Source organism: Rhinoraja longicauda, chromosome 10 (genome assembly GCF_053455715.1).
Source record: "Rhinoraja longicauda isolate Sanriku21f chromosome 10, sRhiLon1.1, whole genome shotgun sequence".
NCBI classification, from domain to species: Eukaryota; Metazoa; Chordata; class Chondrichthyes; order Rajiformes; family Arhynchobatidae; genus Rhinoraja; species Rhinoraja longicauda.
This window is the reverse complement of record NC_135962.1, coordinates 53,228,357-53,256,118: the sequence shown is the minus strand read 5'-3', so window position 1 is coordinate 53,256,118 and position 27,762 is coordinate 53,228,357. Positions and strand designations below refer to the sequence as shown.

The following is a 27,762-nucleotide window of genomic DNA, read 5'->3' as shown; positions in this document are numbered from 1 at the left end:
CAAAGGCTTTCTGAAAGTCTAGATACACTACATCCACTGGCTCCCCGTCATCCATTTTACTTGTTACATCCTCAAATAATTCCAGATTAGTCCCCAGTTTGGGGATTGTCCCATTTGTAGGATACACACTAGTGTACAGATAATCAATCGCTGGACAGCCACCGACTCAGTGGGCCGAATGGCCTGTTTCCAGGCTGAATCTTTAAATCCCTAAATTCATTTTTCATGAGGTCAGAGGTTGTTAGTATTGGGCTCATTGATTCGACACAACGCAAAACTCAGTGATGATTGCCAACCACAACTAGCATTTAATTTGAAGCAATATACGAGGACTCTTAAATGCCACTGCCATATCTTTCTTTATCATAAGCGAGCTCCTTCATCCCAGGTTTTATATGGCATGCTGAAATAACTACTAAATCAGATGTCATTCCTGTGCTGGGTCAGGATAATCATTAGAGTGAGAAGGGTCTCACCTCGAAACGTCACCCATTCATTCCATCTAGAGATGCTGCTTGTCCAGCTGAGTTACTCCAGCATTTTGTGTCTGTAATCATTGGAGTGTCTCCACAACTACAAATTTAGGATGTATTTTCATATGAGGCTGCTGTAGAAAATTAGTTTAATTAGCAAGATCATTTAGGCTGGCAATTACATGCCTCCTAGTGTAACTGTATCTTACCTTACCACATGAAGCATTTAGTGCTTTGTCAGGTTTGTATGCATGAGAAGAAAAAGGCTGCACAAGCTGTCAGAGGGCATCATATCCAAGGAGCTTAGCACTATTATCGATCTGATAGCTGTCCAAGATTGCCCCTTGGCAGTCAAAGGTATTTCTGAAGTAAAAATTTTAATGAAGAATCACATTTATAATTATGTTCTGTCCCTTTGGGGATTCAAAGGCACGGGTTACAAACACCAGAATTTACAAGAACGACCCTAGTAATGAGTGGGTTAACATATGATGAGCGTTTGTCGGCACTGGGCCTGTATTCGCTGGAGTTTAGAAGAATGAGGGGGGACCTCATTGAAACGTACAGAATAGCGAAAGACTTGGATAGAGTGGATGTGGAGAGGATGTTTCCACCAGTGGGAGGGTCTAGGACTAGAGGTCATAGCCTCAGAATTAAAGGATGTTATTTTAGGAAGAAGATGGAGGAATTTCTGTCGTCAGAGGGTGGTGAATCTGTGGAATTCTTTGCCACAGAAGACTGTGGAGGCAAAGTCAGTGGATATATTTAAGGCAGAGATAGATTCTTGATTAGTGCGGGTGTCAAGAGGATATGGGGAGAAGGCAGGAGAATGGAGTTAGGAGGGAGAGATAGATCAGCCATGATTGAATGGCAGAGTAGACTTGATGGGCCAAATGGCCTAATTCTACTATCTCTTATGATCTTACGACCAGCTTGACAGATGGCAACGACTGTATATTTTAAACCCTTTACTATTTTGCTGAATGGGTTTGCATTGTATTGAAGGAAGAAAGTACTTATCTTCTTAGTGGGACTGTCCGCATTCATTTTCCTTTGTAATTCTGGGTTAGAAACATGGAAAAGTAGGTGAAGAAGTAAGCCATTTGGCCCTTCGAGCCAGCACCACCATTCGGTCCTTCGAGCTAGCACCGCCATTCAATATGATCTCGGCTGATCATTTAAAATCAGTACCCCGTTCCTGCTTTTTCCCCATATCCCTCGATTCCTTTAGCCCTAATGAGGTAAATCAAACACACTCTCGAAAAAATTATTTGTTTTACTGTAAATATCACACAAGTCTATATCTGAACCTTGCATTGCCCCCATGTGAGATGATTTTTCTGTCAGTACTAGATTTCCATGGAACAGCTCCATCAAGTTGGAACATATCCTCAAGTCTCTGGAGCAGCTTCATAAGTCATAGGAACAGAAATAAGCCATTCGGCCCATCGAGTCTACTCCACCTTTCGATCATGCTGATCTATTTTTCCCTCTCAAGTCCATTCTCCTGCCTTCTCCCCATCACCCTTACTAATCAAGTACCTGTCAATCTCCGCTTTAAAAATACCCAATGACTTGGCCTCCACTGCCGTCTGTGGCAAAGAATTCCAGATTCACCACCTTCTGGCTAAAGAAACTTCACCTCATCCTCTTTCTAAAGGTATGTCCTTTTATTCTGAGGCTGTGCCCTCTGATCCTGGATTCCCACTAGTGGAAACATCCTGTCCGCATCCATTCTATCCAGGCCTTTCATTAGACTGTAAGTTTCTACAAGGTAGACACAAAATGCTGGAGTAAGTCAGCGGAAAAGGCAGCATCTCTGGATAGAAGGAATGAGTGGCATTGTGGGCCGAGACCCTTCTTCAGACTGAGTTTCTATGAGATCTCCCCTCACTCTTCTAAACTCCAGCGAGGACAGGCCCAGAGCTGTCTGGCGCTCTAGCCTTGAGCATACAATTTTCTGGAGAGTTAGAGTCCTGTCACAGAACCAAGGCTGGCACCCAATGAAACACAGCACAAGCACAAAGTGTACACCTCCAACCATGCTACATTAACTGGATGCTGTTTTTTTACAATGGCCTGTTATTTAATGGTGTGGAAAATATTTTACCAGATCTAGCCAGCATACACCAGGATGCATTAAAAACAGCTTGAGGAGTGCAAAGTATTTATTATCACATAAACTAAAGCATTTACAATTTTTTCCACACGCTAGAATGACAGCCATTGCAGCGCTGGGTGGCAAAACAACTTATCTTACTTTTTTCTTTGGAACAGCAAAGTTTAAATCTGTTGGAGTGCTTTCACTTCCGCTTCTAACTCAAACACAGGTCAATCAGAGGTCAATAGAGGCCAGTTCTCTGGCACGCTAACATTCTTTTATCAGGACAAAGTTCTGCATTTGGTAACATGCTATTCAAGGGGAAATAGGCTTGATTTCAACAAATCTAAATCTGACAGCAAGTCAGATTGAGGTCAAAGTGGGATAGAAATTTCCACTTGCCAACTAACTGTCGAGCAGTATTAACTTTACATCCTAAGTGTAAATGAAAGAAAATCACTTTTCTCTTTGTTAAACTTCGGATAACATTTATAAGTGTTCCTGGATATGTTCTTGCAGTTTTCACTAAAGCTTGCTCTTTCTTTGATCCTTCCTACACCATCTCAGTTAAGCTCCCTCTATATTTTTCAATGCGATTGTAGACTTTAGTCGGGCAACAACCAATTAGGAGTCCAACCTTTATATTCTGCACGATTTTCATTTTCAAAGCCAAAACTAAGTCCCCCGTTTTCTTTTATAACGCATAGACCATCATACATTGACGGAAGGGCACTTCAAAATAGCTTGCATGAAACTTTAAGTTTGCATTTTATAAGTTTTTCAAAGGCTATTATTTCTTGTCTTTTTAAAAAAAATTAGAAGCAGGTTTCTCCATCAATTTTTCTCATAATATATCCAGCTTTTTAAAAAATGCACCAGAAGACAGGGATAAAGGGACAAAAATGCCCTGGTGTTGTGCTAACATATAAAAAACGTAATTACATTAAACACTTCGAGGGTACAGCCATTTTTTCTCCTCGGCGTTGTTTTAGTTCTACCCACAGAATCTATTATCAGAGAATGTAAACAATTCACTAAGTATTGTATGGTATTTGTTCTTTAAAATAGGTGTTAAAACCTGCCTCTTGAATCAAGATTTGGATAATTTGTCACAGCATCCCCTTAAATGACAAATTTGGTAAGGGCTTTGTGAAGCATTGTGTCTGATTCACATGTAAATAGCTGTTCTTGCATGTGTCACTAGAGGGCATAATTGAGAGCAAGAGGAGTTGTGGACTGCACAGTTCCACCTACATGACAAGTCAAGTCAAGTCAAATTTATTTGTCACATACACATACACGATGTGCAGTGAAATGAAAGTGGCAATGTCTGCGGGTTGTGCACAAAAAGAATTACAGTTACAGCATATAAATAAAGTTAATAAGTTACTATTAGTGTCGACAAAAATTTAGTCTCTGGGGTTATAAAAGATGACAGTCCTGATGGCCTGTGGGAAGAAGCTCCGTCTCATCCTCTCCGTTTTCACAGCGTGACAGCGGAGGCGTTTGCCTGATCGTAGCATCTGGAACAGTCCGTTACCCTGGTGTTGTGCTAACATATAAAAAACGTAATTACATTAAACACTTCGAGGGTACAGCCATTTTTTCTCCTCGGCGTTGTTTTAGTTCTACCCAGTGGTCAGTGCTCTGAAAAAAGATTGAAGGTCAGGGTAAAGAAGAAATATGGCAAACCTATCATCAGAGATCAAACAAGACCTACACTCTGTAAGGTACTTCTTAACCGTAACTCCAGAGTGGTCCTGAGCTATTATCTACTTCATGGGAGACTCTTGGACTATCTTTAATCGGACTTTACCTTGCATTAAACCTTATTACCTTTATCATGCAGATTGTGGATGGCTCGATTATAGTCATGTACCGTCTTTCCGCTGACTGGTTAGCATGCAACATAAAAGCTTTTCACTGTACCTCGGTACACCTGTCAATAAACTAGACACAAAATGCTGGAGTAACTCAGCAGGAGAGGCAGCATCTCTAGAGAGATTGGGTGACGTTTCGGGTTTCGAGATGCTGCCTGTTACTCCAGCATTTTGTGTCTATCTTCAGTTTAAACCACCATCTCCAGTTCCTTCCTACAAAAAAAACTAAACTAAACTGATGAAGTATGTAGGAAGGAACTGCAGATGCTGGTTTACACCAAAGATAGACACAAAATGATGGAGTAACTCAGCGGGACAGGCAGCATCTCTGGAGAAAAGGAATGTGACGTTCAGTCTGAAGAAGGGTCTCGACCCGAAATGTCATCTATTCCTATTCTCCAGAGATGCTGCCTGACCTGCTAAGTTACTCCAGCATTTTGTGTCTAAACTGATGAAGATATGGAAACAAAAATGAGGCAAAATTAGTTTCACCATACAGATATTTTAAATATGAATAACACCTCTATTTTTATCCAAGATACTTTATTTTCTTTTTAAACTAAATTTAATACAAGTCAACTCAGTATGAGGACATGTTGATCTGAGCAGCAGAATCTTGAGTACAGAACACTGCACTACGAAATCTCAAGGAACAGTATCGATGACAAGAAGATAAATTTTCACATAGACATGTTCCCTTTATAATAAATTAAATACTGGCAGTATTGGGACAGTAATCCAAACAAGGATTCATAACTTTGTTCACATTCTGCTACCAGCATAATGCAAACTGATAATGGTAAAATCACCCTGGTGCAATAATCAGCAAGGATAGGCGATAACACCTCTTCCACAATAATTCTAAGCACCAGTGCCCTGCAAGGATACATTCTCAGACCGCTAATATATTATCTACACTTGGGACTGTGCGGCCAAAAACTGCTCTGACTCCACCTATAGGTTTGCAGATGACACCACTGTGGTGGGAAGATCATGAACAATGATGAAACGGAGTACAGGAAGGAGATGGAGAACTTAGTAACATGGTGTCAAGGCAACTTCTCCCTCAAAGTCAGCAAGTCAAGGGAGCTAGTTATTGACTTCAGGAAGCATGGTGGATGGAGTACACGCCCCAATCAGCACCGGTGATGCCAAAGTGGAAATGGTTGAGAGCTTCCAGTTCCTAGGTATATAGAAACATAGAAAATAGGTGCAGGAGTAGGCCATTCGGCCCTTCGAGCCTGCACCGCCATTCAATATGATCATGGCTGATCATCCAACTCAGTATCCCGTACCTGCCTTCTCTCCATACCCCCTGATCCCTTTAGCCACAAGGGCCACATCTAACTCCCTCTTAAATATAGCCAATGAACTGGCCTCAACTACCTTCTGTGGCAGAGAATTCCACAGATTCACCACTCTCTGTGTGAAAAAAAACATTCTCATCTCGGTCCTAAAAGACTTCCCCCTTATCCTTAAACTGTGACCCCTTGTTCTGGACTTCCCCAACATCGGGAACAATCTTCCTGCATCTAGCCTGTCCAACCCCTTAAGAATTTTGTAAGTTTCTATAAGATCCCCCCTCAATCTTCTAAATTCCAGCGAGTACAAGCGGAGTCTATCCAGTCTTTCTTCATATGAAAGTCCGGCCATCCCAGGAATTAATCTGGTGAACCTTCTCTGTACTCCCTCTATGGCAAGAATGTCTTTCCTCAGATTAGGAGACCAAAACTGTACGCAATACTCCAGGTGTGGTCTCACCAATGCCCTGTACAACTGCAGCAGAACCTCCCTGCTCCTATACTCAAATCCCCTCCCTATGAATGCCAACATACCATTCGCTTTCTTCACTGCCTGCTGCACCTGCATGCCTACTTTCAATGACTGGTGTACCACGACACCCAGGTCTCGTTGCATCCCCCCTTCTCCTAATCGGCCACCATTCAGGTAATAGTCTGCTTTCCTGTTCTTGCTACCAAAGTGGATAACCTCACATATATATTACCAACAATCTGTTGTGGACCAACCACATTGAAGTGACGGGCAAGAAGACACACCAGTGCCTCTACTTCCTCAGGAGACTGAGGAAATTCGACACGAGTCCAATGATTCTTACAAACCTCTACAGATACATCCTAGAAAGCTTTCTGTCATGTGCATTAGAGCTTGTTTTGGGAGCTGCTCTGTAGAAATTGTCGAGTTGTGGATGTAGCCAAATCCATCACACAGAACAGACTCCCCACCATTGACTTCATGTGGCCTCAGAAGAGCAGCCAACATAATAAAGGATCTTTCCCACCCTGGTTATTTCTTCTCCCCACTCCATTCAGGCAGAAGATATAAAAGCTTGAAAGGCATAATATCAGGACTCAGGAAAAGCTTCTTCCTCGCTGTTATCAGACATCTGAATGGTTCTTCTATATGCTAGGGTACAGGCCCAATTCTCCAACTAACCTGATTGTAGAGATCAGACTTTTTCTCTGGAACTGTTGCACTAAAATGCTAAGTATATTCTGCACGCTGGTATCTTTCGCTTTGCTCTACCTTTTGCACTTGTGTTTGGTTTGATTGTATTCATGTAAAGAATTATCTAATTTGATTGGATAGCACGCAAACAAAAGTTTTTCACCGTCACTTTCAGTACACGTGACAATAATAAACTCAAACCTAAACAAAGTTGGCTCAAGATTCTTTTTCCCTGTTGCAACATTTAAATATTTTTTTTAACATTAGTGAATGTATGCAGTGTGGCAATCACACCATTCTTTTTTTCAAAGGGAGACCCACTTGGGTGGTCTTGGTGGAAAGGGTGTGAGATGAAAAAAAACGATGGAACTTTAGGATTTGGTGAAAACCATCCTCTCAGTTCAGCTGACATGAAGCATATGACAATGAAGGTTGGAGTTACTATTTCGTACCAGGTAGCACATCACATTTAGGATTATTCTTAGAATACAAGTACAGACTAGAGAAGCTGATATCAATCTTCACGATGCAGTAAAGTATTGAAGGGTGCTCAAAGCTAGGCAAATTATAAGGGGGTTTCAAAAGGGTACAGAAGATGAAATTGTTTCTACTAACAGGAAGGTTCACCCATCGACACAAATTTAAGGCAAATGACAAAAACAAAATAGTTAGTAGGGAAGAGAAGTCCATTAAAAAAAAAAAGAAATGCAATATCTGAAAGGGTGGTGCAAGCAGAATCAATTGCATTTCTAAAGAGGAATAGATTAAATAGTCACAGTAACATTTGTATAAAGGGGCAGGGAGTGTGAATAATAGAACTGGTCTCTTGTAGGGACAATGGGCTGAATTGTCTCCTCTGGACTTCATGGCTCAAAAATGACAAAACTAAATCAGGCAATACCCAAGTTTATGAAATACCGTCTGATAAATACAATGTTTGAACATTATGAAGATTCTGTAACTGTTCAACATACCCAATCTTAGTAATAGATCTTTTGGAGCCAAGATCAACCTAAAGTGCTTAATTATAATTCAAAAGTTGAATCTTGGCTGTTGCCATGTATTATACTGGGATCTGAATGAAAAACAGTAAATGCCATTGTTACAGGTTCAGATGAAAGTCTATTTGACCAGAAAGCAATTTCTTCCCAAAGCAGGTCTCCAAGCAGATAAGCACAAAACTGGATGTTTCTTCAGGTAAGACCCAGTTTTCCATTTCATTGGGCTGTGGGTGAGATATTATTTAACTCAGATTTGATAATTTAATGCCTTATTATTTCAATTTGAAAAAGCACAAGGCCTTCATGTAAAGGAAAGAAAACATTGTGCAACCCTTGCAGCCTCAAGCACATTCTGTTTCAAAATATCTTGCCCAATTGCATTACAAAGTATAAATAATGTAACTTCAATGTTCTGCTCACATTTGTTCTCTTTGTAATCTCCAACAAGGCTACAATATCACATTGTTTTGTTTTAAGCTTGACTCAGCATTTGTTTGTTTTTTGGCCAGGCTTACTTCTGGGAGCAGCTTTTTAAACTTGTTGGATGAAGAATAAGCCGCCACACTTCAGAGTTTGACGGAAAAAGAGCTCCCACAGGAACATCCGTGCTCTGCCCGCGGATTGTGCAACATGTGGAATGAACTACGGATCAGTTCCTCGCTGTAGTCCACTGTGCCTCCCTTCAGGTACTCCAGACTGTCAGAATCAACGACAATACAAACGCCATCCTGTTCAAACATCCTAATTTGCAAAGACAAATATAGAGCAGAAAATTACACATCTTCCAAAAATGTTTTTATTCCACAGAACATAATAAACCATAAATTTATTTAATGCCAGATACAAACTCAAGATCACAATAGTAGGTTGCATACACTTTGCGAGGATCGCTTATCAGGTAACCGTCTTATACATCAAAGTGCAGCATTTGCACCATATTGTGTTTAAGTTACACAGTATCAAGCTTTATTAAAGATACTTTCGTGTCCTTCCAAAGCTCAGTGGTGTAAACTATGTGATTATTCCTGTCGGAATTTACTGATTGAAAGTGGTTCTTTGTGTAAAGAACGTAATTTGTTGCCATCCACATTCCAATGAGATATGACAGAAATTTGAGACCTTGGTTACAATACAACACCACACAATATTGGTACCGCACATACTATGGATGATTTTTTGAAAGCTAGAAGATAAACACAAAATGCTGGAGTAACTCAGCGGGACAGGCAGCATCTCTGGAGAGAAGGAATGGGTGACATTTTGGGTCAAGACCCTTCTTCAGACTGGATGAAAGCTGGGGTGGTTCTTTGGAGAGGGATGTTGGATGGGGAGAAATTTCCAAAGACAAAATCTGGAGCTGGACATGAAATTTAGAGAAAAAGCCCAGATACGATGGTTGTTCGTCATGTACTTCTGAAATTACCCCATTGAACTGAATCTCAATGGTAATTTCTCAATAAGCTCAAAAAGATTTCACCTTTTCCAAATGTTTAAAATCCAAAGTATCATCAAATGATTAATGAGATTCCATTCAAAGATGTATCCACTTTGTAGACCCCATACACAAGTGCAGTACCAGCTTCAAAGAATTGCATATATTAATTGATTCTAAAATCACCTCTCTTGAACATCTTCCATCCAAACACACAGATCTCTAAGAAGTCATTGCTTATTATGGAACCACACATGCATTTGTGATAGTGGGAGAATACCGTGATCCAGCAAAAAATAAAATCGTGATAACACCGAACAAAACTGAGCAAATTTTTTTTTTACCTGTCATCTGAGTTTATTGTTTTATCCAGCGTGAACTTGTACTGGAACCCTGAGCAGCCACCTCCTTCCACTTGTACCCTCAGGAATTCATCCTTGTCCAAGATTTTCTGTAGGCGCTGCAACACAGTGATTATTTAAAGAGACTTTAATCTTATATAATTCTTCAAAAAGCTGCCACAAAGTGTATTGAGAAAAAACTGCAGATACTGCAAATATGAAATAAAAACAAGAAATGCTGGAAATGCTCAGCAGGTCAGGGAGCATCAGTGACAGAAAATAAAAAGTTAGCATTTCAGGTTAAAGCACAATGAACTGGTTGGAGCATCTCCAAGCAACGGCATTTCTTACTGATTTATTACAGGTAAAGTAAAACTTTATCTGACAATGGTCGCTGATCAGCAGACTTTCTAGATCTTTGGATGTTATTCCAAATTCCACACTCTTTTAAAGATTATTTGAAAAGATGTTCTATAATGCAATAGTATAATAACTTTTTCCTGTGAACCCAGTAAGTTTCAGGGAAGTGCAGGAAACAGAGCCAGGTAATGTTCAAAGGTGTGCAGGAACCTGGGGCCGGCGACTTTCAAGGAAGGTCAAGAACTGAGTCCTCGGTCTATTCGAGAAAGCACAGGAATTATCACCCAGTGTACCTGGCACCAAACCATCAAGATGTTTCAATGTGAACTTGTATTTGTTTGAACCCAACTGGAGGAACAGCACCTCATATTCTGCTTGGGCAGCTTAAAACCCGATGGTATGAACATTGAATTCTCCAGTTTTAGATGACCCCTACAACTCGCCCCCCCCCCACCCCCCCAAAATGGAACCCTGCCCCTCCAACCTCTACACTGTGCCCCACGTGGACTCGGTCCTATTTCTCCCCTCCCCCTACATTCCGTCCTCTAGTTTCACAATCCGCAACACTTCAATCCCTTTGTCTCACACCTTTGGTTTTAAAGATAGACACAAAATGCTGGAGTAACTCAGTAGGTCAGGCAGCATCTCTGGAGAAAATGGATAGGTGAGGTTTTAGGATCCCTAAGTTACTCCAGCATTTTATATATTTTATATATTTGGCATAAACCAGCATCTGCAGTTCATTTTTATTATTATACCTTCGGTTTTCTCTCTGGACTTTGTTCCAACCATCCGCCTATTAAAAACCCATCTTGCCTTTGTTTACCCAATTCCTGCAACGCTTTGTCCTGCCTCTCCTCTCTCCCAGCTTTCTCTCCCCGCCCCCCACCCCCACAATCAGTCTGAAGGGTCTCAATCTGAAATGTTACCTATTGAAATGGGCCATAGGCATTTTATCAACTTTACCTTAACACAGCTATCACTGATTGACACGGTATCCTGGGGTAATCCAGGATTCGCCTCTGTTTCTTGTCCAGCTGAGAAGTACCTTCTAGTTAACTGAGAATTTAATAGCTGTGGGTGGGTTACAACTTGGGTCACGTTAGCTAATAACGCAGGATGGCTCTGCAAAGAAATGGACAAACATGGCACCCTGTCAAAAATACAAGAATGAAAACAGTCAGTTAACAGAAGAGTGGACAAAGTAAGAAACATCCTGACAGTTTTAGTCTTGGTTCAAATCCACTCAACAGCCCTATGTGTCAACTGGCACAGTATTACCATTGCAGTTAGAGTCAATCCACATAGTTAATCCGACACATCAAGTCACTGTGTTTTTTACAGTGGCACCTTCCATGAAAGAAAGCAGCTCTAGAGTCAACTTACCAATGTCATAGAAACATAGAAAATAGGTGCAGGAGGAGGCCATTCGGCCCTACGAGCCAGCACTGCCATTCATTGTGATCATGGCTGATCGTCCCCAATCAATAACCCGTGCCTGCCTTCTCCCCATATCCCTTGATTCCACTAACCCCTAGAGCTCTATCTAACTCTCTCTTAAATCCATCCAGTGATTTGGCTTCCACTGCCTTCTGTGGCAGAGAATTCCACGAATTCACAACTCTGGGTGAAAAAGGTTTTTTCTCACCTCAGTTTTAAATGGCCTCCCCTTTATTCTAAGACTGTGGCTCCTGGTTATGGACTCGCCCAACATTGGGAACAATTGTCCAGTCCTTTTATAATTTTATATGTTTCTATAAGATCCCCTCTCATCCTTCTAAACTCCAGTGAATAAAGCCTAGTCTTTTCAATCTTTCCTCATATGTCAGTCCCGCCATCCCAGGGATCAATCTCGTGAACCTACGCTGCACTGCCTCAATTACAAGGATGTCCTTCCTCAAATTAGGAGACCAAAACTGTACACAATACTCCAGATGTGGTCTTACCAGGGCCCTATACAACTGCAGAAGAACCTCTTTACTCCTATACTGAAACCCTCTTGTTATGAAGGCCAACATTCCATTAGCTTTCTTCACTGCCTGCTGTACCTGCACGCCGACTTTCAGTGACTGGTGTACAAGGACACCCAGGTCTCGCTACACCTCCCCCTTACCTAACCTAACTCAATTGAGATAATAATCTGCCTCCTTGTTTTTGCTGTCAAAGTGGATAACCTCACATTTATCTATATTATACTGCATCTGCCACGCATCTGCCCACTCACTCAACCTGTCCAGGTCACCCTGCAACCTCCTAACATCCTCTTCGCAGTTCACACTGCCACCCAGCTTTGTGTCATCTGCAAACTTGCTAGTATTACTTCTAATTCCTTCGTCCAAATCATTAATATATATGGTAAAGAGTTGCGGCCCCAACACCGAGCCTTGCGGCACTCCACTCGCCACTGCCTGCCATTCTGAAAAGGACACGTTTACTCCTACTCTTTGCTTCCTGTCTGCCAACCAGGAATGTCTAATTAGCTGGGTATACTTTGAGCTTGCACATTCTGAAAGCTGTGTTCTGCTCACCATTGCCAGCAAAGAGCGAAAATTACTATGGGAATTCAGACTGACCTTATTGATTCCTTAAATAGTCAGCACTGGCAAACTTGAGAAATGAGTGCTGGCCTTGAATTAACCTGTCATTATCCTCAAGAGTAAATCAGCAACTGCTCATTTTCACCATCTGCGGGTATTAATTCTGTTTGACTCCAAAGGTGACAGAATTTTCAATTATGTCAGCACATCACTATTAAGAAATTAATAGCAGCAGTTTAGGTTCAGTGGCTATGGATTATTCCATCTGAGTATGAGACCTTGATGCTTTGCTCAGATAGGGATGAAAGAAACGTATTCATAGTCTTTAAAACACTTCCAGCCATTTTGTAGGTTTTATAGAACTCAAATAATACCTGTTGCAAAATACAAAGACGGCTAATTAATAATAGGTGATATTGTTTGAAACCCAATTGTTGGCCACAATGTGAAAAAAAATCCCTGTTCTTTTCAAATAATGTCTCTGAATAATTTAGATGCAGCTCAATAATATGATTATGCCATATCTGAAAGACAGACACCACTATCTCAGGTACAAGGCTAGACTGTGGTGAAATAATAATAATAATAATAATAATAATATTCATTTATTGTCATTGCAACGAGTACAACGAAATTAAAAAATAGCCAATCCTGACGGTGCGTACAAACATATATGCAATAAATGCAAAAACAAATAAATACATAAATACAATTATATTAAGTACAAGATTTTTTAACGGTGTTGCCTAGTGCAAAGGTAGTGTTCAGTTCTCGTATGGCCCTGGGGTAAAAACTGTTCTTAAGTCTGTTTGTTCGGGATTTGATCGACCTGAAACGTCGACCAGAGGGCAGATGAACAAACAGACGGTGGCCGGGGTGGGATGGATCTTTTATTATTTTGCCTGCTCTACTGAGGCAGCGTAGGCTGAACAGGTGCTCCAGGGAGGGCAGTGAGCAGCCGATGATCTTCTGGGCCGTCGTGATGACCCTCTGAAGGGCCTTCCTGTCCTTTTCTGAGCAGCTGGCATACCATGTGGTTATACAGTATGCCAGCACACTCTCGATGGAGCAGCGATAGAAGGACAACATGAACTTCTCCTGCAGGTTGGTTTTCCTGAGGATCCTCAGGAAGTGGAGTCTCTGCTGTGCCTTCTTTACTGTGGTGATGGTGTTGGTAGACCAGGTAAGATCCTCTGCGATGTGCGTACCCAGGAACCTGAAAGCTGGTACCCTTTCCACACAGACCCCATTGATGTAGAGTGGGTCGTAATCTGCACTGGTTTTTCTAAAGTCAAAAATGTAACAACTTGAAAGGCTCCAGTCTACTCGAATAATCTGTATTAAATTTCTATTTCACATCAGGAATCTGACCAATTTACAAATAAATTCCATCTATTAAGAAGTTATTTTAAAGTGATCCTTTTCAGATCTGAGATATCCCTTCATTACTCGGGTAATCCAAATGCATTAAAATTAAGCCAAGCAGCAGATATTTATTACTTTCAATGCACTTGGAAATGTTATGCGTTTAACATTTAAAATAAGGTAGTGACCTTTGGATATCAAAGCCACCCATACAGGTATGGGGAAGGAGGGAAGGGAGTTTAAATAATTTCTGAGTCATAAACAAATAACAGATTGGAAATAATGAATTTGAAAAGTTAAAAACGTTGTACTTTGAAGGGGTATGAATTACTCCTGCTCCACTTTAACAGTATCCCTACAGTCACTCAGTTGCTTCCTATTTAACCTTTGCCTAGTCATCCATGTACATACAATATTGATTCAGATTTATTTCTCCACAGCCTGACTGCATGCCACGTTTTTCAGCTTTACAGATCACACTTTTTCCCAAGTATTTTCACTCTCTTACTTTACTCATATGGACATTTGTTCCTTTGTTATTCTCTAGTTACCCTCAATGCACACCACCAGATTCGGGGACAGTTTCTTCCCAGATGTTATCAGGGAACTGAATCATCCACAACCTACCATAGTAGTGCTGAACTACTATCTACCTCTTTGATGACCCTCGGACTATGCTGGTTTTACCTTGCACTAAACATTATTCCCTTATCATGTAAACGGGTCGATTGTAACTGACTGGTTAGCATGCAACAAAAAGCTTTTCATTGTACAAACTAACTAAATAACCCAGGTCAACCAATGAGGTCAGCAACCTGGATTCACCCTAAGAGAGATATTTTCTCTTGTCCTGTCCACCCCTCACCCACTCTCTCCGCCATTTAAAATGAACTAATTCTCTCTTTTGAGAATACAAGGAACTGCAAGCTGCTGGTTTACAACAAAAAAAAGCACCTGATTAACTCAGCGGGTCAGGCAGCATCTCTGGAGAACATGAATACGTGATGCTTCAGGTCTAGAAGATCCCAACCCGAAACGTCAACTATCCATGTTTTGCAGAGATACTGTCTGACTCGCTGAGTTACTCCAGCACTTTGTGTCTAATTTTATTTTTCTCATTCCAGCCAAAGGACCCGAGACATTAAATAGTCATTCAATTTTTCTTTCCACAGATGATGCCTGATGTGCTGAGTGGTTTCAGCATTTTTGGTTTGTATTTCAGATTTCCAACATCTGCAGAGAATCCTGCCGTGCATCCCAGTCACACAACAACATCCTGACTTGCAAATACATTGACATTTTTTATCAATCCCATGGGAAAGTTCCAGAACAAATTAGTCAAATGACCTGCGAAGTACCTTCTAGAGTTCACTTAGAACAGTACAGCACAGGAATGGGGCCCTTCGGCCCAGTGTCTGTGCCAAACATGATGCCATGACCACCCCTTAGCTGCCTGCACATAATCTATGTACCTCAATCTTCATATGGAAAAGTCTCTTAAATGCAACTATTTTATCTGCCCCCAACACCACCAGCAGTGCATTTCAGGCACTCTTCACCCTCTGTGCATAAAAAAACTTGCCCTGCACATCTCCTTTTCCCCTTTCACCTTAAAGCTATGCCCTCTAACATGGGAAATAGGTTCTGACTGCCTACTCGAGCAATGCCTCTCATAATTTTATATACTTCTGTCAGGTCTCCCCGCAACCTTCAACATTCTAGAGAATACAATCCAAATTTCCCTGCAGCCGGGCATCATTCTGGTAAAACTCCTCTACACCCTTTCCAAATCCCCAATATTTTCCTGTAATGGGGCGACCAAAGCTGCACACAAATGCAGCCTAACCAAAGTCCTATAAAGCTGCATCATGACTTCAAGATAACAATAAGCCACCATGTTTTTGAGGACAGCTCAGGATGTGCAATCATTGCAGACATTGCCAGCATTGCCTAAATCACACAGAAAACACCAGTTGAAATTTCCTAATACACGAATGATACTTTATTGCCGGAAATGATAATGTAATCAAAGAGATATATCATTCAAGTTAATATCGAACGTGTGTGCATATTAATTTTCACCGAGGTATTCAGAGGTTTGAAAACCTCAACGTTTTACTTCTTCAAATAACAAAAAATCCGAGATCTTCGGTTTCCTCCCACACTCCAAAGACGTACAGGTATGTAGGTTAATTGGCTGGGTAAATGTAAAAATTGTCCCTAGTGGGTGTAGGATAGTGTTAATGTACGGGGATCACTGGGCGGCACGGACTTGGAGGGCCGAAAAGGCCTGTTTCCGGCTGTAGATATATGATATGATATGATATGATGATATGAAAACACCACCCTGTTGCGCAAGTATGCAAACTGAAATAAAAGTCCAAGTTCAGATTCTGGCATTAGCACTGGTGAAGGCTGCATGATAAGAACAAGGTCAAATGATAACAGTCAATTATCAGAGTGACTGTCAAGGAGGATTTTAATAGCTGCAACCAGCAGAAGATTTCAATCGTATGCATCCCACAATATGGTATTTAATCTACATCAATAACGTTTTATTGCTCAATACAGATGTTAGTTGACAGTTTTAAGGGCACAGAATAACAGTTCATTGCCCCACGGTATGGATTTAAAAGTTACACTTTCACATCTCACCAAGAAATACATTATGGAGGCGGTTTGGGGGTGAGGTACATCAAATTATGAAGGATACACAAGTAGAAAGTAAGAAACCTTTCTCCATGGCAGAAGTATACAAAACCAGAAGGCTTAAGTTTAAGTAAAGGGTAGGAGGTTTAGTAGGGATCAGAGGAAATAAATTAAAAAATTCCACTGGGAGAGTGGCTGGTATCAAAATTAAACTGCCTGAGGACCCCGATGGAATAGCGCCTTATGGAATATTTAAGTATTGAGGCAAGCACTTAAATTGCAAAGACACAGAAGGCTATACACCAATTGCTGGAAAATATTAGTATATAGAGGTACTCCATAATTGGCATGACCATGGTGGGTCAAAGGGCATATTTCTGCATTGTATAACTCCATGATATTAATTAGAGAAAGTTCAGCTCAAATGAAATGCCAAGTCAATTTCTCTCTATAAACATTGCTTAGCTGCGTATCTCAGGTGTTCATTTAAATTGAAGATCTTCAGCAATGCTCTTCATACATTAAAATGGGTTTATAATCTGCTCTCTCCTAACATTTTCAGAATGGTCTTATTTTATTGAGACAATATTAATCATCGGATTTGGACATCCATGGCAAGCAGTTGCAGTTAATATCAGGCTGGCACAGAATTATACTCACACCGGCAATAGGGTGACTAATTAACAGATAATGTGGTTTAAAGATTCACCAGATTTTCATGGAGAATGCATCTAATATTCACAATATAAGAGTATTTGTAGCAAAAAAATAATTGTGAAGTTAAGTATCGGCACATCGATGTCAGCTTTCTCAAGGAATTTGGCTACCTGTAAAGAGAGAGGTTGAGCTGGCTAGGACTTGGACCACAGGAGGATGAGGGGTGATCTTAAAGAGGAGTGCAACATCGTGACAGGAATAGATCAAGTGCACGCAGTCTCTTGCCCAGAGTAGGGGAATGCAGAACCAGAGAACATTGGTATGGGGTAATGTTTTCACACATAGGGTGGTGGGTGTACGGAACGATCTGCCGGAGGAGGAAGTTGAATTAGGCCATTCAGCCCATCAGGTCTACTCCACCATTCAATCATGGCTGATCTATCTCTCCCTCCTAACCCCATTCTTCTGCTTTCTCTCCATAATCCCCCGACACCTGTACTAATCAAGAATCTATCTATCTCTGCCTTACAACTATCATTGACTTGACCTCCACAGCCTTCTGCGGCGATAAATTCCAGATTCACCACCCTCTGACTAAAATAATTCCTCCTCATCTCCATTGTAAAGGAACGTCCTTTAATTCTGAGGCTGTGACCTCTGGTCTAAGACTCTTCCACTAGTGGAAACAAGGGCATTGACCCAAAATGTCACCCATTCCTTCTCTCCAGAGATGCTTCCTGTGTGTCCCGCTGAGTTACACCAGCTTTTTGTTTCTATCTAAGTTTAAACCAGCATCTACAGCTCCTTTCCACATTCTCCACATCATGAAAGGAATAGATCGGGTAGATGCACAGAGTCTCTTGCCCAGAGTAGGGGAATCAAGGACCAGAGGACATAGGTTTAAGGTGAAGGGGAAAAGATTTAATAGGAGTCTGAGGGGTACCTTTTTAACACAAAGGATGGTGGGTGTATGGAACGAGCTGCTGTAGGACGTAGTTGAGGCAGGGACTGTCCCAACGTTTAAGAAACAGTCAGACAGGTACATGGATAGGTCAGGTTTGGAGGGATATGGACCAAACGCAGGCGGGTGGGACTAGTGTAGCTGGGAAAATGTTGGCTAGTTGGGCCTGTTTCCACACTGTATCACTCTTGTTGACTTGACCTCAGGCCTCTACAAGATGACAACCCGTTTGTAGGCGTCCAACTAAGCTGACAGTGCGTTCCAATGGCCACTGATGGCTAGAGTTGCTCACCTCCTCCACCACAATTCAGCAGCAACTAGCAAGGATCTCCTCAACAACCCGCAGGCCACCATTTTCCTCTCGGGCGGGGTTGCGGCGACGCAGCAACTACCGCAGGAAGTCCCGCCCACTCACATCTCCCCTTGGCGTTGCCACCCCCATCCTCACACGTTAACCCGGAAACGACCGCTCCTATTGGTTGAAAGACACGTCGATCATCAACCAGCGGAGGGGGGTCATTGGCCCGCCTCTCGCTTTCATTGGTGCAACCCCCGCCAGTTTTTTTTTCCACCGCGCGGCATTGTCATTGGATGTTGTACCTGCCTGTCACAGCCGCCTGGGCGGGGCTTACCTCCAGAGCAGTCAATGGAGAAAACAGTCCCACCCACATTGGGGGCGGGGGAATAGGGAGGAGGGAAGAATAGGGAGGAGGGAAGAATAGGGAGGAGGGAAGAATAGGGAGGAGGGAAGAATAGGGAGGAGGGGAGAATAGGGAGGAGGGAAGAATAGGGAGGAGTGAAGAATAGGGAGGAGGGAAGAATAGGGAGGAGGGGAGAATAGGGAGGAGGGGAGAATAGGGAGGAGGGGAGAATAGGGAGGAGGGGAGAATAGGGAGGAGGGGAGAATAGGGAGGAGGGGAGAATAGGGAGGAGGGGAGAATAGGGAGGAGGGGAGAATAGGGAGGAGGGGAGAATAGGGAGGAGGGGAGAATAGGGAGGAGGGGAGGAGGGAACAGGGAGGAGTAGGGAGTAGGAAATAGCGAGGAGGAGGGAATAGCCAGAGGTGAGGAGGGAATAGGGAGGGGGAGGAGGGAATAGGGAGTAGGTGGAGGAAATAGGGAGGAGGGAATAGACAGAGGGGAGGAGGAGGGGGGGTTAGGGAGTAGGAGGAGGACATAGGGAGGAGGAGGAGGGACTAGGGAGGAGGAATAGGGAGGAGGGAATAGGCAGAGGGAAGGAAGCCATAGGGAGGAGGAGGAGGGAATAGGGAGAGGGTATATGGAGAGGGGAGGAGGGGGAACAGGCAGAGGGGAGGAGGGAATACGAAGGAGGAGGGAATGGGGAGGAGGAGGAGGAGAAAATAGGCAGGGAGGAGGGAATAGGCAAAGGAGAGGAGGGAATAGGGAGGAGGGAAAAGGAAGAGGGAATAGGGTGAGGGAATAGGAGTGGGAGGAGGAAGGGGGAATAGGGAGGAGGAGGGAATTAGGGTGGAGGGGAGTGGGAATATGGAGGAGGGGATTAGGGACCAGGGGTTATGGCGCCTTAGGTCTCCGATGGGAAGAAGACGATGATTTTACCGACCTTGGGAAATCAGGGTTCCAAATGAATCCCATTATTAATACAATACATATATTTGATAAAGAAAAGAGGAGTTTAATGGGGGGGGGAATGTAGAGCTGAATTGACGATGTTGCTGTTGTCAAGGCGTCGCCGTCGAGTGTCCCCGAATGACAAGATGGCGGAGACAAGATGGCGGAGGCGGGAGATGGAGAAGACGGAGTGCAGTGCAGTGCAGATCCGCCCTGAAGTACGACGACGGAGCGGCTCCAAAAACAAGTCCATTAATATAGATAGTTAATAAAGGAAAAGGGGCGTTTAATGGGAAATGTGGAGCTGAATTGTAAGCGGTGATATTGCCGGTGTTGTCAAGGTGTTGTCAAGGCGTCGTCGTGGGGGGGGGGGGTCCCCCGCAGGAGGCGGGTCCCCCGCAGGAGGCGGGTCCCCCGCAGGAGGCGGGTCCCCCGCAGGAGGCGGGTCCCCCGCAGGAGGCGGGTCCCCCGCAGGAGGCGGGTCCCCCGCAGGAGGCGGGTCCCCCGCAGGAGGCGGGTCCCCCGCAGGAGGCGGGTCCCCCGCAGGAGGCGGGTCCCCCGCAGGAGGCGGGGGGGCGGCAACGCGGGGACCCGCCTTCATGGGTGGGGAGGTTCACCCGTCGACGACACGCGAAGCTGGCAATGGATGGCGTCGTCGCTTTTATTTAAGCCGCCGTGTGGCGGCGAGCAGCTGCTCATTCTACCCGGAGGCGGCAGGGAGACCACCATGGAGGAGCTCGGCTCTCGGCTGGCAGTCGGCCTGCTCATCTTAGCCCTGTGCGCGGCACAGCCCGTCAAGTTCAAGGACTGCGGTGAGTCCACTGTTCCCTTTCTCCACACACACACACACACACACACACACAAAGTGATGGGGGTAACTAACTCAGTGGGACAGGCAACATCTCTAGAGAACATGGGCACGTACAAAATGCTGGAGTAACTAACTCAGCGGGACAGGCAGCATCTCTGGAGAGAGATGGAATGGATGATGTCTGAAGAAGGCACCAAACCCCTTCTTCAGACAGTCTTGCCCTTTCTCCAAGTGGACGCTTTGGTGTGGAGGAAGGAACTGAAGATACTGGTTTAGAGTAAGAGAAAATAACTGCAGATGCTGGTACAAATCGAAGGTAAAAAATGTATTCACAAAATGCTGGTGTAATGCTTGATCTACTGAGTTACTCCAACATTTTGTGAAAACCAGCATCTGCCATTCCTTATTGCACTACTAGTTTCACTCTCGTCCTGCTTAGTTTGAAGAAGGGTCTCGACCTGAAACGTCACCCATTCCTTCTCTCCAGAGATGCTGCCTGAGTTACTCCAACCTTTTGTGTGTGAATAAATACTGGTTTAGAGTCATTCTCCTCGGTAGAAAGTTACAGAAGGCAGACACAAAATGCTGGAGTGACTCAACGGGTCAGGCAACATCTCTGGAGAGAAGGAATGGGATGGAGAGATGTTTATGGAATTTACAACCCAAGTATGTGTCTCGACCCGAAATGCCACTTATTCCTTTTCTCCAGTTGCTGCCTGTCCCGCTGAGTTACTCCAGCATTTTGTGTCTATCTTCAGTGTAAACCAGCATCTGCAGTTCCTACACATTTCGTCTGTTCCACTGCAAAATCTCTTCAAGAACGTCACCCATTCCTTCTCTCCAGAGATGCTGCCTGAGTTACTCCAACTTTTTGTGTCTATCTTTAGTTTCATTGTTTGTTTCCACTCATTATCAACTACCCCATAGCCAACCATGGACCATTGTGTGCTCTACCTTTCCTGGATCATCGTTGTTGGCTTTGATTTGTTCTTGTCATGTCTTTCATTTGTTCTTTGTACCTTTTCATACCTCTAGTTTACCTCTCACCTCAATCTCAGTCTGAAGAAGGCTCTCTACCTGAATAGTCACCTATTACTTTTCTCCAGAGATGCTGCCTGAGCCACTGAGTTACTCCAGCATTTTGTGTCTTTCTTCGGTGTAAACCAGCATCTGCAGTTTCTTCCTACACATATCCTAAAGAAGTATTGTAATTGTACTTTTTATTCTTGTGGTGAAGTGAAGTATTGGTAATTTTCTAGTGAGATGTATTTTTGAAATTATAATATTCTTTGTAACTAAAGTTTCATTCTTAATTGTTTACCATATATCACGTTGTTACTTGCGAACAAAGCACCAAGGCAAATTCCTTGTACGTATACATATTTGGCTAATAAAATTTATTCAATTCAATTAATAGCAAAATGTGTCCTGATTTTAAAGGTGTGATTGTATATTTAAATTTGAGTTTATCTTTGTAATTAATGCCACTTCTGAAAGAATGCAAGATGTTGAAGGATTTGAGGGAAGTTGTTGAAATAGACCAATTTCATGTCCTGGATTGATAATATGTTGGTGTGAATTATATTCCTTTAAGGCAGATTTTGTGTGTCAAACTGGATCTAGTGTCTATTGGTGCTAGAGTTTATAAACTCATGAGGGGTATCTTAGACATAAAGGTAAGGTGAGAGCAGATGGATTTAAAGGGCAACATTTTCTCAAAAGCTGGTGGATATCTGGAATAAGTTGCCAGAGGAAGTGGGCGAGGCACAGACAATTACCAAGTTTAAAACACATTGGGCAGGTACAAGGATAGAAAAGAGTTGGAGGGACAAAGAGCTCTGACTCTAATCTCCAATGAATTAATTTGTCTCCCATTTTGTTGCAGGATCTACAAGTGGAAAAATTATTATAGTGGATATCACACCCTGCCCATCACTGCCATGTACACTCCGCAAAGGACAGTCTTATGCTGTGAATGTGACTTTTGCCAGCAGTAAGTCTTGATTTCAAACTGCATTATTGGCAAAGAAGAACCCTGAGCACAGTTTAGAATCTGTGCTGCTAAGAAGGAAGCTTTTCAGTATTTTGAATGTGCCAGTTCTCTGTAAAGCAATCTAGTTGGTTCTTTTTGTAGCGCTTAATTCTTTCTTTATTGTGTGAGCCTTTTAAAGCCAGACCAATCCGTCTTTATAAAATGTATTAAATCTAGTTAAAGAATTTTGTGTATACTTCTCGTTTCCATCTCCCCTGATTCAGTCTTTTTCATACCTCTAGTTTATCTCTTCCCTCACTCTCAGTTTTAGAAGACTCTACCCGAAAAGTCACCCATTCCTTTTCTCCAGTGATACTGCCTGACCCGCTTTGTGTCTGCCTCAGTATCATATTCTGACTTATGCCTTTCACCAATGGATTTTCACTTTTCAGTGCTAGGTTTGTCATGTAGTATTTCAAATTCATCTATATCATTGGCCCGAGTGCTTCAATATATAGCTAAAATATATAAAATGGAGCTAATCAGTTGCTTGGAAATGTGAAAGGCACAAGTGATGCTTTTCCCGTGACTTCTATTGTGATAATGACCTTTGTGTCCCATGTAGACTATGAATTGCCTGTTGTTCAAAACCTGCTCTTGAATAAATGAGAGCTAACGATTGTAATTGCTTTCGCAGAAACATCAAGTCAAAAAACAGTGGCTGCAGTTTATGGCATTATGAGTGGCATTCAAATTCCATTTATTGTCCCTAATGCTGATGGTTGTAAATCTGGGATTCAGTGCCCCATTCGGAATAATCAGATCTATCACTACCTCAACTACTTGCCAGTAAAAATGCAATACCCATCAGTAAGTGAATTCCATTGTGTTGAACCTAATCATTGTTTTGTCTAAGTAATATTTGGTCTAAACATATACGATGTACTAATGCAGGCTGATACACTACTCCGCTCCATCCAGTGAGGATATTGTGCAATTTAAGATGTGTGGAAAATAATTGTTTAAATATAAAGTACAAGTTTAAGTGTCTTGCATATCCTAGACAGATGCAGAATCCATTAACCACTCTTGTCTAATCTTTGCCTCCTTTTTTATTTTTCGTTTCATTTTGATGGGTCTTGCTCTTGAGTATGATGAGTTATTAGCAAAGTTTGCTGTTCATACACTTGGTCACTTGGAAAATCCACAAGGCTGGAACAAAATGTTCCAAAACTGCTTGCTCAAATGTAAAACTAAGATGGAATATCATGCATTTTTATTAGTTGCTGATGGACCATTATATTGTGGAATTTTGGAAGTTGACTATTAGTGGAATGTCAAACCTCGGGGATTGAAACACTGTATTCATTGTTGCATCATATGTTGGGCAGAGGATGAACAAAGACAATCTGTTCAATGTGTCACTGACTGCTTTCAGGAATTACAATTCAACTTTTCATCGAAGTCATCACAAGACTGCATCTGTCAACCTGAGATAGACACCTAGTTGCACTTGTCTTAAATGTGGTAAACAGTGAAGACGATACTTAAAATGCAAGATGACCTAGGTGGGATGAAATGAATGTGCAGATAATCAGCTGCTGAAACTTTAAATGTTGAAATTATTTCTTAGACCAGTTCTTGGGATGGGAAATTTCAGCTGTAAGTTTAGAGCGGAGAAACTAGTGTTGTTCTGGAGACGGGATGGTTGAGAGATGTTTCGATGGGATAAATGGAAGGATGGTAGTCCCATTAATGGTTGATTCATATGCCCATCAATTCTCCAACACAGCAGGTTATTTGCAATAGCCAGTTAACCTACTAGTTAGTTACTGGGATGTTGGAGGAATCCAGAGCACCTTGAAAGTGGGGGAAAATGTACAAACTTCACACGGACAGACCACAAGTTGGGATTGAACTGACTACTGCACCACAATGCTATCTGGAGTTTACTGCCTGTAATGGTGAGGAAACATGATCAATCATTACATAAAAGTGAACTGGGAGATTTTTTAAGAGTTGTGGGGAATGAGCATGGAAACTGGAGACAGCTTGGCCTTTATAGCAGTCTAATGATTATAAAACCACTTATTTTCTTTTCCCAGGTTAAATTGGTGGTTGAATGGGAACTGAAGGATGAACTTGACAGAGACCTGTTTTGCTGGAGGATCCCTGTACAGATTTCCAGTTAAATTAATTTATATTCCTCACCACTGCAACAATATCCAAGTCCATTTATCCCCACTCACCAAGAGGGTTCCTTTACCTGTGTATGTAAGCACTGAGCCAAATTAAAGCAAAGGTTTTTTGTTTTGCACGAATTGGAATTTTTTGAACATGTGTCTCTAAACAGTGATCTATCCAAACCTTGTGTTTTTTTTGTAAACAATAAACGTGTGAATGACAGTTAAATGTGATTTTTTACTATCTGGGTGCTTTCAGTGTTCTTTGGTTGATTGCACAGGACAAAGGATGACTTGCTTCCACTTTGATTCTCTGGGTTCTGACATGATTGAAGCCAATGTGGGACCCTCATTGTACCCCAAATGGGGCAGGGGGGTGCCTAATACCATGGGCTATGTGCTTCTTCAACTAAACATGCTGGCCCGAATTCCAGTCAGAAGAAGCGTTTCAACTTGAAACGTCACCCATTCTTTCTCTCCAGAGATGCTGCCTGACCAGCTGAGTTACTCCAGCATTTTGTCTGTTCACTCTGTGTGGACATGGATACCCTTGGTTTGATAATATGTTGCATTTTTCTCCTGAGAGTTTTGAGCACAGCCTTGAAACTTTATCTCTGTCCATTTGGTAATCTGTTCCCAGGACAGAGCTTGGAACAGTGTGTTTCTTTGGGGAGGCTGGGGATGTACGTACAGACAGTGAGGCTTGCCCTACAGAGAGAATATAGTGTAACTAAGGCCTGGTGTGATTTTTGGTCTTGAAGACAACATTGATGTCAGTTCACTTATCCTTCCAATGGAGAACATTTGCAGAGAAATTGGTGGTGGTATCTTCACTGCCTTGTGGTATCTATTGTCCAATACCTGTACTCCAAATCAAGGAAACTTAAGAGGCAGGAATCACTACCCCTTGATGCAACACAAGTGCCAAGCTGTGTGGTCTTGGTTTTCTATCCTTAGTGGAGCAAAGGCGTTGCATGCCTACTGAATGTGATTGTGGATTTCAAAAACGATGTCTGTCTCTGAGAAATGCAGGTGATTCACTCTTCCAGAATCTCGCCATGAAACTTTGTCTCATCTTGGGAACAGATGCGACAGAGATGGAGAAGTTGAGAATGAAGGATAATGTCTTTGCAAGAGGCAGGGTGGGAGGAAGTGTAGTCCAGATAATGCTGGGAGTCGGTGGGTTTGTAGAAGACATCAGTCGATAATCTGCTCCTGTGACGGAGACAGAGCAATCAAGAAAGGGGTATCAGAGATGGTCCAAGTTCATTTGAGAGCAGGGTAGAAGTTAGTGGTAACAGATTAACATATTCTACGGGTGCAGGAGATAGCCTTGATGCAGTTGTCAATGTTGCAAAACAAAGTTGGGGATGGTACCTGGGTATATTTAGAACAAGGGCTAGAGGGCCAGGGCTAGAGGTGTGAGCTATAGGGAGAGGATGAGGAGGCTCTCCCTACTCGAATCCTTGGAGCGCAGGAGGATGAGGGGTGATCTTAATGAGCTGTATAAAATCATGAGAGGAATAGATCGGGTAGATGCAGAGTCTCTTGCCCAGAGTAGGGGAATGGAGGACCAGAGGACATAGGTTTAAGGTGAAGGGGAAAAGATTTAACAGGAATCTAAGGGGTAACATTTTCACACAAAGGGTGGTGGATGTTGGAACAAACTGCCAGAGGATGTAGTTGAGGCTGGGACCTTCCCATCATTTAAGAAACAATTAGACAGGCCAAGTTTGGAGGGATATAGGCCAAACTCTGGCAGGTGGGACTAGTATAGCTGGGACACGTTGGCCGGTGTGGGCAAGTTGGGCCAAAGGGCCTGTTTCCACACTGTATCACTCTATGACTGTTCGACATAACCAACATAACCTGTGGCTACACCTTTAACTCTGCCGCATCTGCTCCGAAAACGAGACTTTCCATTGGAGGATATCCGAGGTATCCTTGTTTTATAGTAAATGTGGTTTCTCCTCTGCTGTCAAAGACGGATCCCTCACTGGCAGTTCTTCTGTGCCCTGTAGTTCTGCTCTTGCTCCCGCTGTCCCTAGGTGGCACAAGGATAGAATATTCCTGGTCCTCACCATTCACCCCACCAACCTGGACATCCAACACATGTCCATCACCTCCAACGGGAACCCAACACCAGTCACATCATTTCACCCTCTCCCCTTTCCACCTTCTTCAAAGACTGCTCCCTCTGCAACTCCTTGGTCACTACTCCTGATTCAATGCCAGAGGGTCAGGGGGTGGATGTTAGTGGAGTGGCTATTACTAAGTAGAAGGTGTTTGGGAAGCTGAAGGTGGATAAGTGGATGGACTGCACCCTAGAGTTCTGATATAGCTGGCTTTAAAGATTGTAGAGGCATTAATAGTGACATTTCAAGAATCACTCGTCAGGAGAGGTTCCAGACGATTGGAAAATTGCCAATATTACCCTGCTGTACAAGAAGGGAGCTATGACCTTATGAACCTATACCTCCACTCTCGCCTCCATCCAGGGACTCTAGCAGTCTTTCCAGGTGAGACAGATGTACACATGCACCTCTTCTAACATCCACTGTATCTGGTTAGAGTACAGTGGATTTGAGGCCTCCTGTGCCCTGGTAAGACCAAGCATAAGCTCAGTAGCTGGTTTGCTGAACACTTGCACTCGGTCTGCCAAGCCTTGCTGGGTCTTCTGGTTGCTAACCACTAAATCCTCTTCCCATTCTCACACTGTCCTGGGCGTCCTCCATTGCCAGAGTTAGATCACAAACAAACTGGAGGAACAACGTATTCTGCTTGGGTAGCTAACAACCCAACGGTGTGAATATTGAATTCTCCAATTTTCAGTAACTGCATAACCCTTCCCTCTCCCTCTTTCCCTTGAATATCTCCGCTGTGCCCCACCTGCACTTGCAACTATTTCTCCTTTTCCACCTACATTTTTTCTTCTAGCTTCACAAATTGTAACTCTTCAATCCTTTGGTCTCGCACCGACCTTT

The 27,762-nt window shown here is 42.8% G+C and overlaps 2 protein-coding genes across 3 annotated transcripts in view; one reads left to right on the top strand and one right to left on the bottom strand.

The window, feature by feature from the left end:
- Positions 1–2,667: 2,667 nt before the first annotated feature.
- isca2 (iron-sulfur cluster assembly 2) lies at positions 2,668–18,633 on the bottom strand. The gene is made up of 4 exons (XM_078406883.1): positions 18,516–18,633; positions 11,021–11,207; positions 9,698–9,813; positions 2,668–8,662 (listed from the first exon to the last, which is right to left on the bottom strand). Exons 1-4 carry the CDS (start codon positions 18,575–18,577, stop codon positions 8,488–8,490), a joined length of 540 nt encoding a protein of 179 aa, XP_078263009.1. The 5' UTR covers positions 18,578–18,633; the 3' UTR covers positions 2,668–8,487.
- A 1,791-nt stretch (positions 18,634–20,424) lies between these two features.
- LOC144597456 (NPC intracellular cholesterol transporter 2-like) overlaps positions 20,425–27,762 on the top strand; it is a 20,089-nt gene continuing 12,751 nt past the window's right edge. The window contains exons 1-4 of one of the 2 annotated variants that reach the window (XM_078406882.1): positions 20,425–20,624; positions 22,509–22,616; positions 23,293–23,465; positions 24,701–24,991. In XM_078406882.1, the coding sequence (XP_078263008.1) occupies positions 20,459–20,624; positions 22,509–22,616; positions 23,293–23,465; positions 24,701–24,787 (534 nt within the window). In that variant the 5' untranslated portion in view covers positions 20,425–20,458 and the 3' untranslated portion in view covers positions 24,788–24,991. Of the gene's footprint in view, positions 20,625–22,508; positions 22,617–23,292; positions 23,466–24,700; positions 24,992–27,762 lie in introns of those variants that run through there. The other variant, XM_078406881.1, reaches the window with a different exon arrangement.

Coding starts and splice junctions, on each gene's coding strand:
- isca2 (XM_078406883.1), bottom strand. CDS start 18,577: ATGGTGGCCTGCGGGTTGTTGAGGAGATCCTTGCTAGTTGCTGCTGAA. Junction 11,208..18,515: donor GCTGAATTGTGGTGGAGGAG/GTGAGCAACTCT, acceptor TATTTTTGACAG/GGTGCCATGTTTGTCCATTT. Junction 8,663..9,697: donor ACAATAAACTCAGATGACAG/GTAAAAAAAAAA, acceptor TTTGCAAATTAG/GATGTTTGAACAGGATGGCG.